The sequence below is a fragment of the Stegostoma tigrinum genome, chromosome 24 (genome assembly GCF_030684315.1).
Source record: "Stegostoma tigrinum isolate sSteTig4 chromosome 24, sSteTig4.hap1, whole genome shotgun sequence".
Classification (NCBI taxonomy): Eukaryota; Metazoa; Chordata; class Chondrichthyes; order Orectolobiformes; family Stegostomatidae; genus Stegostoma; species Stegostoma tigrinum.
Window position 1 is genome coordinate 30058104 of NC_081377.1, and position 17528 is coordinate 30075631.

General features: G+C 41.8%; 1 protein-coding gene across 3 annotated transcripts in view; it reads left to right on the forward strand.

The window, feature by feature from the left end:
• Positions 1-17528, forward strand: part of LOC125465138 (exostosin-1-like) — a 246936-nt gene that overhangs the window by 202519 nt on the left and 26889 nt on the right. Inside the window, exons 5-8 of one of the 3 annotated variants that reach the window (XM_048558301.2) lie at positions 2942-3074; positions 3195-3313; positions 6414-6509; positions 16789-16878. In XM_048558301.2, the coding sequence (XP_048414258.1) occupies positions 2942-3074; positions 3195-3313; positions 6414-6509; positions 16789-16878 (438 nt within the window). The remainder of the gene's footprint in view (positions 1-2941; positions 3075-3194; positions 3314-6413; positions 6510-16788; positions 16879-17528) is intronic. The other 2 variants (XM_048558302.1, XM_048558305.1) reach the window with 2 other exon arrangements.

Genomic DNA, 17528 nt, shown 5'->3' on the forward strand with positions numbered 1-17528 from the left:
GGGATTTAGTAGATGTGCTGTATTTGGACTTAAGAAGACATTCAACAATATACCTCTTAAGCTCTTGTCATAAGAGCCCACAGTGTTGGAGATAGTATATTGGCATGGATAGAGAATTGGCTCATGAGGAAACAAGAAATTGGGGTAAGGGGCACTTTTTCCAGTTGCTGACCTGTGACCAATGAGGTTCCACACGGTACTGAAACTGTTTACAATATATATTAGTGAGTTGGAGGAAGGAGGCAAATGTACTGTAACCAAACTTGCAGATGACACAAATGGGTGGCAAAGCAGATTATGAGAGGGTTAGAAACAGTTTATAGCAAGATGGTGATAGGTTAACTAATTGGGCAAAATGTTGTCAAATGGAGTGTAACATGGGAAAATGTAAACTTGCTTATTTTGGAAGACAGAGCACAAGTACAAAATATTTTTCAAATGGAAAAATAGTGCAGAAAGTTACACCGCAAAGGGACTTTGGGGTACTTCTGCAAAAAGCCAGCACATGGACATGTCATGTAATCAGGAAACTAATGGAATCTCGGCCCTGACTGGAGTGTAAGCTTTGGAAAGTCTTCCTGCAACTGTTCAAGATGTTGATGAGACCACATCTGGAGAATTGTAGTTATGATCTCCTTATTTAAGGAAAGACATTGTTTCATCGGAGGCAGTTCTGAGATGGTTCATTAGGATAATCCTTGGTATGGAAAGACTGGCTTTGGAGCAAAGGCTAAAGAGGTTAGGATTCTACTCACTGGAATTGGAAAGAATGAGAGGGGATCTCGTTGAAGAAAATAAAAATATAAAGGGCATTACGAGGAAATGGTGTGACAATATTTCCCCTCATAGTAGAGCCTGGTATCAGAGGGCTTGGTCTCAGAATAAAGGGGCACAAATTTAGGACTGAAATTAGGATAAATCTCTTTTTTCAGAGGGTTGAGAGTCTTTGGAGGTCCTGAAAACAGCGTGTATTTAAGTTTGAATTAGATTTTTGATCAGTTAGAGAATCGAGGGTTACATGTAAGAAGCAGGAAAGTAGACATGAGGAACGTTGGATTAGCCTTGATCCTTTTGAATGATGGAGCAGGCTCAAGGGGGCCAAACAGCTGCCTCCTCTTCCTATTTCTTATGGCCTTAAGACTAGCAACTGACATAAAGGGAAATCTCAAAGTCTTCTTTAAAATTAGATTAAGGTTAGTAAAAGATCAAGATGAGTAAAAGGGTGGAAGAAGGAGGAGCAAGCCAGTTGTGGACCAAAAATGGGATTTACTCTGGAGGTAAGAGGCATTGCTAAGGTGTTGAATGAATAATTTGCTTCTGTCTTTAGTTATGAGGCAGATGCTGCCTGGGCCATGGTAATTGAGAGGGAAACCCAGTCACTAGAAGGTTTTAAAATTGATAGAAGAGGTATTGGCTAAGTTGTTGGTACTCAAAATTGATAAAGCACTGGAACTGGATGAGATATATCCAAGGATATTGAAGGAAGTGAAAGTGGAAATTGCTGAGAAAGTGATGTTAATTGTTCGAATTTCCTGGATTTGAGGCTGGTGCTGGAGGATCTGGAGAATTGCAAACACTTCTCCAATGTTCAAAAAATGTTGTAAATACAAGCCGAGCAATTTCAGACCAGTCAATTTAACTTGGGTGTTGGAGAATCTTCTAGAAACAGTCCCACGGAAAAATATGGATGATTTAGTATGAATCTGTGGAGGGAACATGAGGTAAAACTAATTTGCTGGAATGAGGCAAGTCTAACAATGTGCTATACATGGACTTCCAAAAGGGGATCAGTACAGTGCTACGTGACAGACTTGTAAAGAATGTTTTAGGCCATGGAATAAAAGGGACAGCGAGATTGTGCACAAAACTGGCTGGTTGTTAGGAAACGATAATGGTCAATGAGTATTCTTTGGGCTGGAGGAATGTTTATAGCGGACTGCCCCAGGGTTCGGTATTGGGACCATTGCTTTTTCTCATGTATAAATGATCTAGATCTTGGTGAGTGGAGGGAAAATGTCAGATTTTGCAAATAACACAAAATTGGCAGAATTGTAAAGTGAGGAGGACAATGTAGGATATCATAAATGTTGAAAAACTGATGGAGTGGCAGATGATGTTCAATGTAGAGAAGTATGAAACAATATATTTTGGTTGAAAGGACATGGAGAGACAGCATAAAATAGACTGTGCAGGAGCAGAGAGACTTGGTGTATGTGTGATTGAGTTATCAAAATGGTAGAACAGCTATAGAGAGCAGTCAATAAAACATAAAGTATTCGAAGCTACATTAATAGGGACAAAGAGTTCAAAAGTAAGGAGGTTAGCTGAACTTTTACATGATGCTGTTTGGCTTTACCTGGAGAATTATGTACAGTTCTGGGCCTAACACTTTAGGATAGATTAGAATATATTGGGTGAGAGTCTTTAAGGGGTTTACAAGAATATTTCTTTGTTTATAGGATAGATTGGAAGAAGTTGACACTGGTTTCATTGGAGAGAAGGCTGAGAGACCATTTGATAGATGTTTTCAAAATCATGAGGAGTCTGGACAGGGTGGATAGTGAGAAACTATTCCTACTCATGAAAGGATTGAGAACCAGGAGTAGTAGTTTTAAAAGTGTTTTGCAAAAAACATTAGGGTGATCTTAGAATTTGGAATCCACTACCTGGAAGTGTGGATTCAGGTTTAATTGAGGCATTCAAGAGGATACCAGATAAGTGCCTGTACATGAATAATGTCCACGGTTATGGGGAAAAGACAGGAGATCGATATGAAGTTAAATTGCTCAGAGTCAGTGCAGAAACAATGGACTGTATGGTAGCCACCTACACCTTACACTTCTGTGAAAGAAGCCAGCCATTCATGAATACTCAATGAATCAAATGTTGGCTGTGGTAGCTATTCTGTTGATGATTGACTCAATTCATTACTTCTTTTCAGATCATTAAAGATAGAATATTCAGACATGTTTCACGGAATAAATTCATGTGGAACAAACTGCCTGGAGGATTGTATGTGCTCCCACAATACTCAACACACACAGCAGATTTTCCTTTCTACTACTTGGATGAGGGTATGAATGAAATTGGAATATTTCATGAATAATCCTGCAGGAATTCATTTGAATTGTTCACATTGATATACTACTTCTTATTTCTGATCAAATGACACAGTTGTTACATTTTGTTTGCAGGTTTAACTCCTAAGAAAGAGTTCACTGGTTTGATTTACGCAGTCTCACCCCTGGTCTCCCAGTCTCAGCCCATTATCAAGCTGATCTTAGCATTAGCAAAATCCAAGTACTGTGCACAGGTATGTCTCAAATCCCATTTGCATGCTTTTTGTTTTTCTCTTTACTTTTCCTACGTTTTGTTTTCATTATTTGGCTGCACCTTTTTGCACCATTGAGTGGCCCTGAAGCTGAACTGCAGAAGGAAGGACACTTTATCATAGCCCTACTCTACTTCTGTTCGAGAGCATAATGTCACCAGTATGGAATCCCATAACAGGCTTACCATTGCTAGAGCAAAACAAGAGATTTTTTTAAAAACAAACTGGCACGTATGTAGCACTATTCACAACTCTTAAGTGTTTTGTACCCAACAAAAGACTTTGAAAGTGTGGTTGCCATTAGGAAACATGGCAGCTAATTTATACACAGCATGCTCCCACAGGCACAAACATAAGAATTACCAGTTAATGTGCTTCAGTAATTTTAGTTGAGGAATAAATATTGGTCAGGACCTTAATTTAATGCCTTTTCCAAATGACACCAACTCCAACAGTGCAGCACTGTCTTGGTGCTACGCTAAAGAAGCAGCCTAAATTTTGCATAAAAACTGAAAGAACTGCTGATGCTGAAAATCAGGAACAAAAACAGAAGTTGCTGGAAAAGTTCTGCGGGTCTCGCAGCATCTGTGAAGAAAAAGATCAGAGCTAACGTTTCGGGCCCGGCGACCCTTCCTCAGAACTGATGGTTGCTGGGAAAACATTGGTTCATATGCAGCAAATAGGGAGGGGAATGGGACCCTGGAAGGAATGATCCCTGCAGAAGGCGGACAAGGGAGGGGAGGGGAATATGTGTCTGGTGGTGGCATGTCACTGGAGATGGTGGAAATGGCATCTGATGATCTTCTGGACGTGGAAGCTTGTGGGATGGTAGGTAGAGACAAGGGGAACCCTATCGCTGTTGCTGGAAGGAAGAGATGGATTAGGGAGGAAGTGCAGGAGATGGGTTGGACCTGGTTGAGGGCCTTGTCAACAACGATGTTGGGGAATCTTAGGTTAAAAGGGACTGGACTATACATCCTCGCACCCTGCTTCCTGTAAAGGCTCCATCCCATTTTCTCAGTTCCTCTATCTCCATTGCATATGTTCAGATGAGGCCAACTTCGACAAGAGAGCCTCCAAAATGTCCAACTTCTTCATCAACCAGGACATGCTGGTCCACTCTTTCTTCTAGCCCAACACCTCTCCCACCCCCAACCCCTACAGCCCCATGGAACCTTCTCCTGCAACTGGTCAAGCTGTAACACCTGCCTATTAACCTCCTCCCTCCCCAGTATCCAAGGGCCAAACATACCTACCTGGTGAAGCAACACTTCACCTGCGCTTCGCAGAATCTAGTCTACTGCATTCACTGCTCACAATGTGGTCTCCTCTACATTGGGAAAACGAAGCGTAGACTGGTTCACAGCTTCACAGAAGATCCATGTTCTGTTTGCAAAAATGACCCTGAGCTACTGATTGCTTGCTACTTTAACACACTACCCTGTTCCCTGGCCAACATCTCTGTTTCTGGCTTGTTGCAGTGTTCCAGCAAAGCTCAACACAAGCTGGAAGAACAACACCTCACTTTCCATTTGGGGACCCTGCAATCCTTCAGACTCAATATCAAGTTCAATAATCATAGGGCCTAAACTCTCCCCAGTCCTAGCCCCCTACCCATACACCAGGCCATGTAATCTCATAGCCCACCATCACGCACTACCTATTGTTAGAAACTAACAGTCCCCATTAACAACTATTCACCCTCCCAGCCAGATTGTTATCAACTCCTTTGTCTATCTAACTGCTCTTCTCCCTCTTTGGGCTCTATCCTATTGTTTCCTTCCTAACTCATTTCCCTCCCTATTTTCTGCATATAAACTGATGTTTTCCCAGCCACCATCAGTTCTGAGGAAGGGTCACTGGACTCGAAATGTTCACTCTGACTTTTTTTTCTTCACTGATGCTGCCAGACCTGCTGAGCTTTTCCGACAACTTCTGTTTTTGAGCCTAATTTTTGGGGTGAATCAAGGCTAGCGCATGAAGAATAGTCATGGCAAGCAAGATGCCAGAGGACTGCATCTCTAACTACCAATCTTATGCCATAACAATGTCATTGTTTAGAATTCAAGTTTGTAATAGTGTCATTACTCCTTCCTTGAGCTTGAATTTGTGGCATGTCTATTGAAGTTAGGCTGTGTAAAAACTCTGGAAGATATGGACTGTTATCTTCTGTATCTATAGCATCAAATCCTTCTATTTCAGCAAACATTTTTTCTAAAACCTTCCATGCAAATCCATAAAATCTTTATTTTCAACACTGAATAAATTAATCAAATAATTATCTCTGTAATTTTGACAAACTTTAGTTACTTTCAATTTCTTATCTCCATCCCTCTAATGCTCTGTCTTCCCTCAAATTGCCATATGATTTTTTCCATGCCATCTCCAACCTTCCTATTACTTCATATTTCTCAAAGAATCATTCTCTCCAGCAAGGGTGTCTGCATTGTTGAGCTTCCCTTACCTACTACAACTTTTGTTCTCCACCAACCATCCCGACTCTCACCCCCACCCTTCGCCTTAGCCCCACCTCCGCCATTGGCAGTCACATTTATCACATTCTCCAGACTTTTGTGCTCATCGAATAAATACACCAATAGAGGCAGCCTTTAAACTGATCAATCAAAGCAATCCAAACTGATGAAAAGCTGAAAAGTTACAATGCTGTTTTATTTTTGGTAGACATTGAAATTATAATAAGCGAATTTAAGGCAAATAAAGTATTTATTCCTCAAATGGTGTTGAGGTCAGTTGTATAAATCTTTTCCAACTCAGGAGAAAACTGTTTTCAGAGACTTTCATATAATGAGACCATAAACAATTCCCAAAACCAGGCTTTTGACGCAATCTGTATTTCTATTCCTAGGTGTTTTTGCTCATGGATAGCTTTATTGCAGGTTTCTTTTTCTAGAGTGAAATTTTTGATGTTGTTTGAAGCCTCAGGTGAAAGAATGACTGGAAGTTCTGTATTGATACATTGTTGTAATAAAGATACTATTTTGATCACAAATGTTTGCAGCTTCAGCTAGCTCTATACCATCTTTATCTATCTGTAAAATAACCTTTGCTATTTTGATCCTAGATAATTATATTGTGGAATTGTGACAAACCATTACCCCCAAGAGGTAAATGGCCCTCCATCAGAATGCCTCTTATATTCATAAGAGGAGAACGTAAGGTAAAGAGGAAGTGTTGTTCAAGAATAACTTATTTGCGGAATGTTTATCGGTTTAATGAATCTATTCACACCTTAACACATAAGGTAATTGGAACAGCTGCTCTTCCCAAGGACAATGTATTTGGGGCTTAAAGTGTAATATGTGTATGTAGCATGTGTATGTAGCTTTATAACAGGGCTGGAGTTAAGAATAGCAGTGATGGTGAGACGAATGAGCGGGATTTAATACAGATGAAATGAGAGGGATGGAAAACAAGAATAGGGCAATGAGATTGTAGTTGTGCAGGGCGTTACATCCAAGCTTATAAAAATCAGAAGCAAGAGGAGGCCATTTAGCCCATCAAGCTTGTTCCACCACTAAATAAAATCATGGCTGATTTAATAGTAATCTCAATTCTACCACATTCCTGTCTACTGCTAATAACATTTCAACTCTTACTTAAGAATCTCCATATATCTGGCTTAAAAATATTCAATAACCGTTTCACCCATCTCTTCAGATAGAGTTCCAAACACACTGAACCCTCTGGGAGAAAATATTTAATCTAATCTCTGTTTTCAGAGGGAAACCCCTGATTTTTAAACTATGACCCTTAGTTACTAGATTATCTGTTAAAAGGAAACATCCTTTCCACATATACCCTGTCAATCCTCTTGAGGATTTTATATGGTTTAATCAAGTGACCCCTTACTCTTCAGATCTCCAGCAAGTACAAGCCTAGCCTGTCCAACTTTGTCTTGAGAGACAGCCTGCCCATTCCATGTACTGGTCTAGTAAACCTTCTCTGAACTGTTTCCAACACATTTCTGTCAGACCTTAAATAAAGTGACCAACACTGTGCACGGTACTCCAGATGTGGTCTCACTAGTGCCCAATTTCATCTTCCTCCTTTTGAATTCAATCCCCTTGTGATAAATGATTATACTCTATTAGCTTTCTTAATTATTTGTTCTACCTGTATACTAAGCTTTTGTAATTCATGCACATGAATCCATGCATTTCAAAGCGCTGCAATCGTGCATGATTTAGATAAAATGTGTCTATTTTATTCTTCCTGCCAAAATGGGCAGCTCCTCATTCTTCCACACTATACTCCATCTGCTACATTTTTGCCCATTCACTTACCTCATCAATGTCATGTTGTAACTGTCTTGTGTCTCGTTTGTAACTTACTTATCTATCTGTCTTTGTGCCATCAGAAAATTTGACATTATTTGACTATTATCTTTTGTCCCTTTATATAAGTAATTTATATAAATTATAAATAATTGAGATCTCAAAATTGATTCCTGTGGTACACCAATGTGCCAATTATAAAAATACCCATTTATGCCTTTACTCTGCCTCCTGTTAACCAGCCAATCTTCTTTCTATGTTATCTCTATAACATGAAATTTATTTTTTGTAATAGCACCTTAACATGTCATAGCATCTTCTGGAAATCCAAGTACAGTACATCCACTGGGAATCCTTTATCATTGATATATGTTGCCTCCACGAAGATTTTCACTCGCTTGTTTCAACATGATTTCCTTTCAACAATATCATGTTGATACTACCTGGTTGCCTTGAACTTGTCAAAGTGTCCTGTTATAACTTCTTTAATAATAGATTCAAACATTTTCTCTATGACAACTGTTAAGCTAACTGGCCCGTGGTTTCCTTCTTTCTGTCTCCCCTACTTTTGAATAAAGGAGTTATGTTTGCTAACTTCCAATCTAATGGCATATCCCTAAATCAAGGGTGTATGGGAAAATTATCTCAACCATCTCACTGGCACCTCTTTTAAGACCCTATGGGAAGTTCACCATGAACCAGGCACTTGTCAGCCCACAGGTCCAACAATTTGCTCAGTACCACTTCTCTGGTAGTTGTGAATTTCCTGAGTTCCTCCGCCCTTTCCATTTCCTCATTTATTACTGCTTCTGGGGTATTATTTGTATCCTCTACAGTGAAGACAGATGCAAAGTGCCTGTTCATCTGCCGATTCCTCATTTTCCATTATTAAATTCCCAGTCCCACTTTCTGTGGGACCAGTGTTCACTTTCTTAACTTTTTCCTTCTTGAAATATTTATAGATGCACTTCCTAGCTATTTGCCTATTTTTGGCTAGCATTCTCTTGTACTGTAATCTTTCTCTATTAAATTTTTGGTGTTTAAAATATTTTCTCCAATCACCACAAGATGCAGCACTTCTGGAACAATCCGAAATTACACTAATAACAATTTAAGATTTATCCATCAGGATCACAATGTACCTTATTTTGATTTGTTAGAAGCTGCATATGTTTGATTTTATGAAAGAGAAATAAAGTTCTCCAGACATTTGTCTTTTCAATTCAATTAAAGTTTGATCACGAAAACAAAGTTGCTGAGAAAACACAGCAGGTCTGGCAGCAATTGTGAAGGAAAAAACAGAGTTAGCGTTTCACATCTAGGGACCTGAGGAAGGGTCACTGGACCTGAAATGTTAACTCTGTTTTTTCCTTTACAGATGCTGCCAGACCTGCTGAGCTTTTCCAGCAACTTCCTGATTTACAGCATCCACAGTTCTTTCAGTTTTTATTCAATAAAAGCTTGATGATCTGTTTTCTCATGTATTCCCCATAGTCAACCTGCTAGAGTTGACTTGGCTTTTCTGAATTTAAATGTAAATTTTAATAAGATCATCCAGAACAGAAGTGGCGTTTTGGCCCATTGAGCCTGCATTGTTTTGGGGCATTCTCCAAGGCAATGCCTCAACCTCAGAGTCCACTTACCAGCCAATCAATCCCCTATTTCTTCTGCAATATAATTTGTTGTTTCCTTCGAAATTTGGTATTTTTACAAAATTCCCGATGAGTACACATCAAAACATGCAACACGTATCTTTTTCCATAAATACTCAAGTTCTCTACTATCGGGTAACTACATGTCAAAATGTCTAGCATATGAATGACACTGAAGGGCAGGCATTGATGCTCCCTCACACCCAGATGATCTGGTCTCATAGCTGGAATGATGGAGTAGGAGCTGAAGTCCTCACAGTAAAAGACCAGATATTTGGATGAAATATAGAAGGATGATAATTCAACCAACGTCCATAACTATAACATGGATCATTTTGAGAAGGAGAAAAGCTGATCATCAAGTACAATGTGCCAATCAATTACCCCATTAAGGTGAAGGCAGCTACCTCTGACAGGTAAGTGATGCTAACCATGCTCCAGCATTAATACAAAGGTGCCCATTATGACAAATTAAGCATATCGGTTATTTCAGACATTCCTCCCACCTCATTAACCCCCCTGCATAGCATTTTGGGAGTATAGCATGATGGGTGAGTGATGTTCAGTGTTTAACCACCCCATCCCAACAAATGTGAAGACTCCAGAATGCCATTTATTTTTCTTGTCATTAGCGCATGGTGATTTGTTATACCTTCCAATGATGTTGGCTGCAAACAGTGTTGACACCAATGCCACTACTGTATGCAATGGGAATGATCCTCTAAATGCTGGACCCTTTGACCCACAGTGAGGTTTTCGATCTGCACAGTAATAAAGCACCAAGAACTTGCAGAATCAATACCTGGAATGTAAGTTCTTGCAATCCCAGTCAAACTCAACTATTTCTTTGTTTACTGCAGAAGAGTCTCAATTACTATCAAAAGCAGAACAATGTATAAACAGTTTGGGACAGCTTTCAATGCAATATTTGTTGACACCACTGTGTCTACCAGTTAGTGAATAAACTTTCAATTATGTAGTACCTTCTAAGACCACAGAATATCCCAAAGTGCATCACAGTCAACTGTAGACTTTTGAAGTGTAGTCACTGTGGTGATTTAGGAAACTCAGCAGCCAATTGAAGCATAGCAAGCTCCCACAGACGCCAGTGTAATGACTGGATAATCCATTTTCATGATGTTGATCACAGGATGAATGAAGGCCAGGGCAGTAGAGAATAGCTCTCCTGCTTGTCTTTGGAAAATGTGCAAGGAGTTCTTTCATGTCATCCTTGAGGGACAGATGGTGCCTTGGTTTCTTGCCTCATTCAAGAAAAGGCACATCTGTCAGTGCAAATCTCGGAGCAACACTACACTGAGGTCTCAGCCTTGAATTTTGCACTCGAGTCCTGTAGGAGACTCAAACTCTCAAGCTTCTGACTTAGAAGCAAGATTGTGCCTTGTTGAACCAAGAAGCACCACAGCATGACGTGAGGCTGAATTTGCAGCAGAAATCACAACCAATATCAATTTTTTGGCAAATATGTGCAGTTATTCCCCACACCACAGCAACTGCAATTTATAAAGACCAGCACCTGTTGCAACAAACTGAGCTTTTGACTGAATTAATAGCAACACAATAACAGCAGAATGATTTCTCTATTAAAATGCACCAGATGAAGGATAATTAGGTACTGCAGATGATTTTCCTTAAAATCAGTTCCAGTCACCTACGGAAGGTGCAGTCTCTTGGAGAGTTACTCAATCATTTCCACTCTGACTCAGATTGGCAGTGTCACTCCAGATATTCAGATCTTTAAACTTCGACAGACTTGTTTAAAAAACAAATAGATGATTATTGTTAGGGTTGGACCATTCGGATCAAATTGAGAAAATCAACAGCAGAAGTCATAAAGAGCCTGAAAGGTCAACCACATCAATCATACAATGAACAAGCTCCAAACAACGTTTGAGATCACAGTGAGTTTTCTCACCACACAGTGCTGTTTCTGTGGAACACATTTCCAACTAAAGCTTATTGTCCCAATTAACACCTTTTAAATTGAGCTGGCTGAATAGCTGGGTAGGAACAGATGGCAATAATTAAATCTGCCTGAAGCTCTGTTTCTTGAATAATTCCATGGAAACTCGTCACGTAGGAAGGTAAATGCTCAAGAGATGAATACAATAGAAATTTTGGAATTGAGGCATGGGAAGAGGTTCCACAGAACCTTGCCTCAAGAGAATGGGCTTGTGCTGTGGCAATCTGTGACAAGAATATTTTCAGCATTGATGCAGACTGTGCTGACACAGAAGCTGCTCATCACTCCAGGCCCTTTAATTGGTGCAAATCTACACTCAGGTGTACTCCCAAATCCCGTTATTATGCTACAGCCCAAGCATAGTCTCCAGTTTACTCCCTGTACCTTTCAATATCCTACCCATTTTGACCTCACTCTCCATATCCTCTCATATCCCCCTCTCTGATGCTTTAATATCCTGTGGATCTAATTTTCATTCTCCTGCTCTTCCCTTCATATTTTAATCCATTTGGCCAGTCAGGCATCCATCTACACTTTGAAAACATTTGTGGAAGCAGCAACAAGCGATTCATAGGAGAGATTTGTACATTCCACCTTCTCTGTAAAGATTATTTCCTAACCTTGTTCACTCTCATTTTATCATTGTGCTGATTCGTGCAAACGTTTTCCTTACCTCAGTTCTTTGTTGTCTTGTTTATTTATTGGGAAATGATTTGCAGTGTTTTGAGAAAAGATCAGAGGAAGTAGTTTTAATTGGATAGCTCTTTCAAAATGATCCTGTGCTGCATCATTTGATGATTCCGTGGTCTCATTGTATCACCTTTACACTGTCAATGAGAAAACCACAACTGTTATCCCGTCAACTCTGGTGACATTCTCCTAAGTCTTCTCTTCAACTTGTTTACTCCGTTCAGCTTCCTAATATGATGGAACTAAAATTGCTTCTGGCCTGAGAAATGAACCAGCTTGATGGGCTGAAGGCAATTCTTATTCTCTGCTCATATTATTCAGATTTGTGTGCAGTTTGGTAATTCATGGTTGATTGGACTTTGATTATTATCATAATCATGTTGTATAATACATCAACTACACACATTAGTAATATTTTGCAATGAATAAATTAATGAACATTCCTGCTAACCTGTGATTAATATCTTTTTACAGGCACAACTGTTTAGTACTTGATCAGTTTCTTCACTTCGCCCCAGTGTCTGTCCTTTCCCATGACATTTGGCAGCCACTGGTAATGACTTGATTAATATACTGCCAGAGCGCCACTCAATTTCATTTTGCTATAAATAATGGGAACTGCAGATGCTGGAGAATCCAAGATAGCAAATTGTGGAGCTGGATGAACACAGCAGGCCAAGCAGCATCTTAGGAGCACAAAAGCTGATGTTTTGGGCCTTGACCCTTCCTCAGAAAAGGGGCATGGGGAGAAGATTCTGAAATAAATAGGGAGACAGGGGGAGGCGGACCGAAGATGGATAGAGGAGAAGATAGGTGGAGAGGAGAGTGTGGGTGGGGAGGTAGGGAGGGGATAGGTCAGTCTTGGGAGGACGAACAGGTCAAGGGGGCGGGATGAGGTTAGTAGTTAGGAAATGGAGGTGCGGCTTGAGGTGGGAGGAGTGGATAGGTGGGAGGAAGAACAGGTTAGGCAGGCTGGGACGAACTGGGCTGGTTTTGGGATACAGTGGGGGGAGGGGAGATTTTGAAGATGGTGAAATCTACATTGATACCATTTGGCTGCAGGGTTCCCAAGCGGAATATGAGTTGCTGTTCCTGCAACCTATAGGTATCATCATTATGGCACTGCAGCAGGCCCAGGATGGACATGTCCTCTAAGGAATGGGAGGGGGAGTTGAAATAGTTCACAACTGGGAGGTACAAACTCCCACTTCCTACATGGGTAGCCATGGGTACCCGCATGGGCCCAAGCTATGCCTGCCTCTTTGTTGGTTATATGGAGGTGTCCCTCTTTCACACCTAGACTGGCCCCAAACCCCACCTGTTCCTCCGTTACATTGATAACTGTATCAGCGCCGCCTCATGCTCCCAAGAGGAGCTTGAACAGTTCATCCATTTCACCAACACCTTCCACCCCAACCTTAAGTTCACCTGGACCATCTCCAATACATCCCTTGCCTTCCTGGACCTTTCTGTCTCCATCTCAGGCAACCACCTACAAACCGATGTCCATTTCAAGCCCACTGACTCCCACAGCTACCTGGAATACACCTCCTACCACTCACCTTCCTGCAAAAATTCCACCCCCTATTCCCAATTCCTTTGCCTCCGCCACATCTGCTCCCAGGATGAGGCATTCCACTTCCCCACTTCCCAGATGTCCTCGTTCTTCAAGGGCTGCAACATTCCGCCCGCAGTGGTTGAGAATGCCCTCACTTCATCCCTCATACCCCGAACTCGCAATAACTGCCCTAAGAGAATCCCCCTAGTCCTCACATACCACCCTACCAACCTCTGGATACCACGCATCATCCTCTGACACTTCCATCATCCACAATCTGACCCCACCACCCAAGACATTTTTCCATCCCCACCCTTGTCTGCCTTCCGGAGAGACCACTGTCTCCGTGACTCCCTTGTCCGCTCCACACTCCCTTCCAACTCCACCACACCCAGCACTTTACCCTGCAAGCGCAGGAAGTGCTACACCTGTCCCTACACCTCCTCCCTCACCCCCATCCCAGGCCCCAAGATGACTTTCCACATCAAGCAGATGTTCACCTACACATCAGCCAATGTGGTATACTGCATCCGCTGTGCACAGTGTGGCTACCTCTACATTGGGGAAACCAAGCGGAGGCTTGGGGACCGCTTTGCAGAACACCTCCGCTCGGTTCGCAGTAAACAACTGCCCCTCCCAGTCGCGAACCATGTCAACTCCCCCTCCCATTCGTTAGACGACATGTTCATCATGGGCCTCCTGCAGTGCCATAATGATGCCACCCGTAGGTTCAGGAACAGCAACTCATATTCCACTTGGGAACCCTGCAGCCAAATGGTATCAATGTAGATTTCACTCGCTTCAAAATCTCCCCTTCCCCCCCACTGCATCCCAAAACCAGCCCAGCTCGTACCAGCCTCCCTAACCTGTTCTTTCTCTCACCTATCCCCTCCTCCCACCTCAAGCCGCACCTCCATTTCCTGCCTACTAACCTCATCCCACCCTCTTGACCCGTCCATCCTTCCTGGACTGACCTATCCCCTCCCTACCCACACTCTCCTCTCCATCTATCTTCTCCTCTATCCATCTTCGGTCCGCCTCCCCTTTCTCCCTATTTATTTCAGAATCCTCTGCCCATGCCCCTTTTCTGAAGAAGGGTCTCGGCTCGAAAGGTCAGCTTTTGTGCTCCTAAGATGCTACTTGGCCTGCTGCGTTCATCCAGCTTCACACTTTGTTATCTTTCATTTTGCCATATGTTTGGTTCCACATTTTTTTAATTTAATTTTTTAAAAAATCATTTGTAAGATGTGGGTGTTGCTGGCAGGCCAGTATTTCTTGCCCATCCCTAGTTGCCCTTGAGAAGGTGGTGGTGAGCTGCCTTCTTTAACAGCTGCAGACCTCATCCTGTGGGCTGACCCATTAGGGAGAGAACTCCAAGATTTTGATCCAGCAACAGTGAAAGAATGGCAATATATATTCAAGTGAGGATGATGAGTGGCATGGAGGGGAACTGGAAGGTGGTGATGTTCTCATGTATTTGCTGCCCTTGCCCTTCTGGATGGACGTGGCCCATGGGTTTGGAAGTTGCTGTCTGAGGATCTTTGGTGAATCTCTGCAGTGCGTTCTGTAGATAGTACAACACAGGTTTTACTGAGCAGAGCTGGTGGATGGAGTGAATGCTTGTGGATGCCATGCCAATCGAGCAGGCTGCTTTGTCCAAAATGGCATCAAGCTTCTTGAGTGTTGTTGGAGCTGGACCCTGTGTGCCTCAAGATATTGCCAGTACTTATAAACTTGTACAAAGCTTATAGAGATCCTAAATGCAGCTTGCACAGAATTTTTGTACACGTGTATTTGCAGTCTACAGCAACAACTATTTGGCTTGTCAGCAGCCTAAAGGTATTCTGTTGGTAGTTGTACCCACTTTGTATCAGGTATTTATGTAAACTTGGCACAGCATCATTAGAATCTGTTCATGGAGTTTGCATAGCATGTACTAACAGAATACCACATCGACATGAAACACTTCTAGCTAAACATAAAATGAAGGTTCTTGTGAAAAGGAAAGCTAAGTTAATGCTGACCAAGAGGCTTTTGAATTTGATTAACAATGATTTTGATGGAAATTTTTCTTTAAACTTTTTATTTATTTTATGGCTGTGATTAGTAATTTTTCTACTGACATGACCTGCTAATTATATGGCTAATAGAACTCTTACCACGCAATGGAGAAAAGTGACCTTGGTCATACATACAGGTCCCAACTCTACTTACAAATGTTTCTGGAGGTGTCATCACATGACCTTTGACCCTAATCACCCTGTCCAAATTACACCCATCGTACATAGCCTGATGTTGTGGAATCCTCCTTTACACAGCTCATCAGAAAACAAACAGATGATTCTTGACAGTCTGTCAAACAAGCTCTTGTTCCTGTATTTGTATTATAAGCAAGAAACAAAACTATTCAAAGAATTTAAAAATAAGCTGTTCTTGTCTGTTGGCATGATTTTCTCCAGTGTTGCTGAGTTTACTCTTTCACTCCTGAAAACATGACTCAATCAGAATATTGAGTGTCGTCATTCCAGCCACTTCTCCCTCCTGGAGATTGGGAAATGTTTTAACTCTGTCCAGCTCACTGTAGTTTTAACCAGGAAAAAAAAGACAAGTCCTGCACTCTGTATTCTGGGATGTGCTGACATAGCACCAGTGCCAAGAGGAATAAAAATATCAGCCAGGGTTAATGCTACCAATCACTGCCATGCATCTTCTGTATCTGTGGTCATTTGGTAGGGATTTGATATGGTTCCCAGAGTCCAACTGCTCCTGATGCTTGCTTAGACCAAGCATAGACAGCTTCAATAGACATTACGAAGTGAAACAGGTGATCATTGCGGAGCTAAATCCTGAAGCAAATCAGCACCCCTCCCTCACCTGCAGAGGGAGTGACAGACAAGGAGAAAGTTAGAGGTAATGTTGCTATAGTCTTACCACAATAGGGCTGCCCTCATTAGAGAGAGTTGACTGATGCTGGTAAGCCGAGGGTCACCACATTTCAAGTGAGGGGAGAAGTTGAGAAGGAGAGTCTTTCATTGTAACCTCAGCCATTGGCATCACTCTGCATCACCAGCCATCCAGCCAACTGAGCTTTAGCTAAGGAGATGGTTACTCACTGTTGTATTAAAATCTTATCTTCTCCCCGTCAATCCTAAGGGAGCTGCCTATTGCTCAGTTACTTCACCCCAACTGGCAATTTTCACCTGAGTGATGTTAACTGTATAAGAATGCAACATTTCAGTAGGGAAGATCCCGTACTAACCCCAATGCTTCTTCCCTTCAAGGCCATGAGCAGTCGCTTCTTTCCCTATGATGCCATAACAACGGATTCTGTGCTGAGTCTGGATGAGGACACCGTACTCTCCACCAATGAGGTATCTCAATACCCTAAGCTGTTGTACACTCTGCAAAGAGAATATTTATTTTTAAAGTTTTAATGAGGATCTGTAGCTCGGTTTGCATTTGGAGTTTTGGTTGGCTCTCCGAGCTGACTGGTTTTCACTCAAATATTTCGCTTCCCTTCTAGGTGACACCATCAGTGCTGTGTAGCTTCCGTTGAAGCGCTGTTGTTCTGTCCTACTTTGAATTTATATGGTACAGTCTGTCACGGTGAGCAGTCTTGTTTCCAGTTTTGTACCGTAGTGGTATGTAGATGGGATCTATTTCAACATGTTTGTTATCTGCATCAGTGGTTGAAAACCAGGCCTTCGGGAATTCTCATGCTTATTTTTGTCTTGCTTGTCCTAGTACTGTAACTTGGCCCCAGTCACATTAATGTCCTGGTATGTCGGAGGGTATTGAAATGAGGAAGAGTTGGTCGTGCTGTGAGTTGGAGTTTATGGGTATCTTGGCGGCGAGTTCCCCCACCCCTCCCCCCACACCTCCCCGTCTGTCCTATGTAGTGTTTCTCACAGTTGCTGAATGGTATTTTATATATCACATTTCTAGCATAGGGTAGCCAGTGTAGACTCTGTATAGGTGTTTCTCTTTGTTCTTGTCCAGTTCCAGGGCATACCAGAAACAC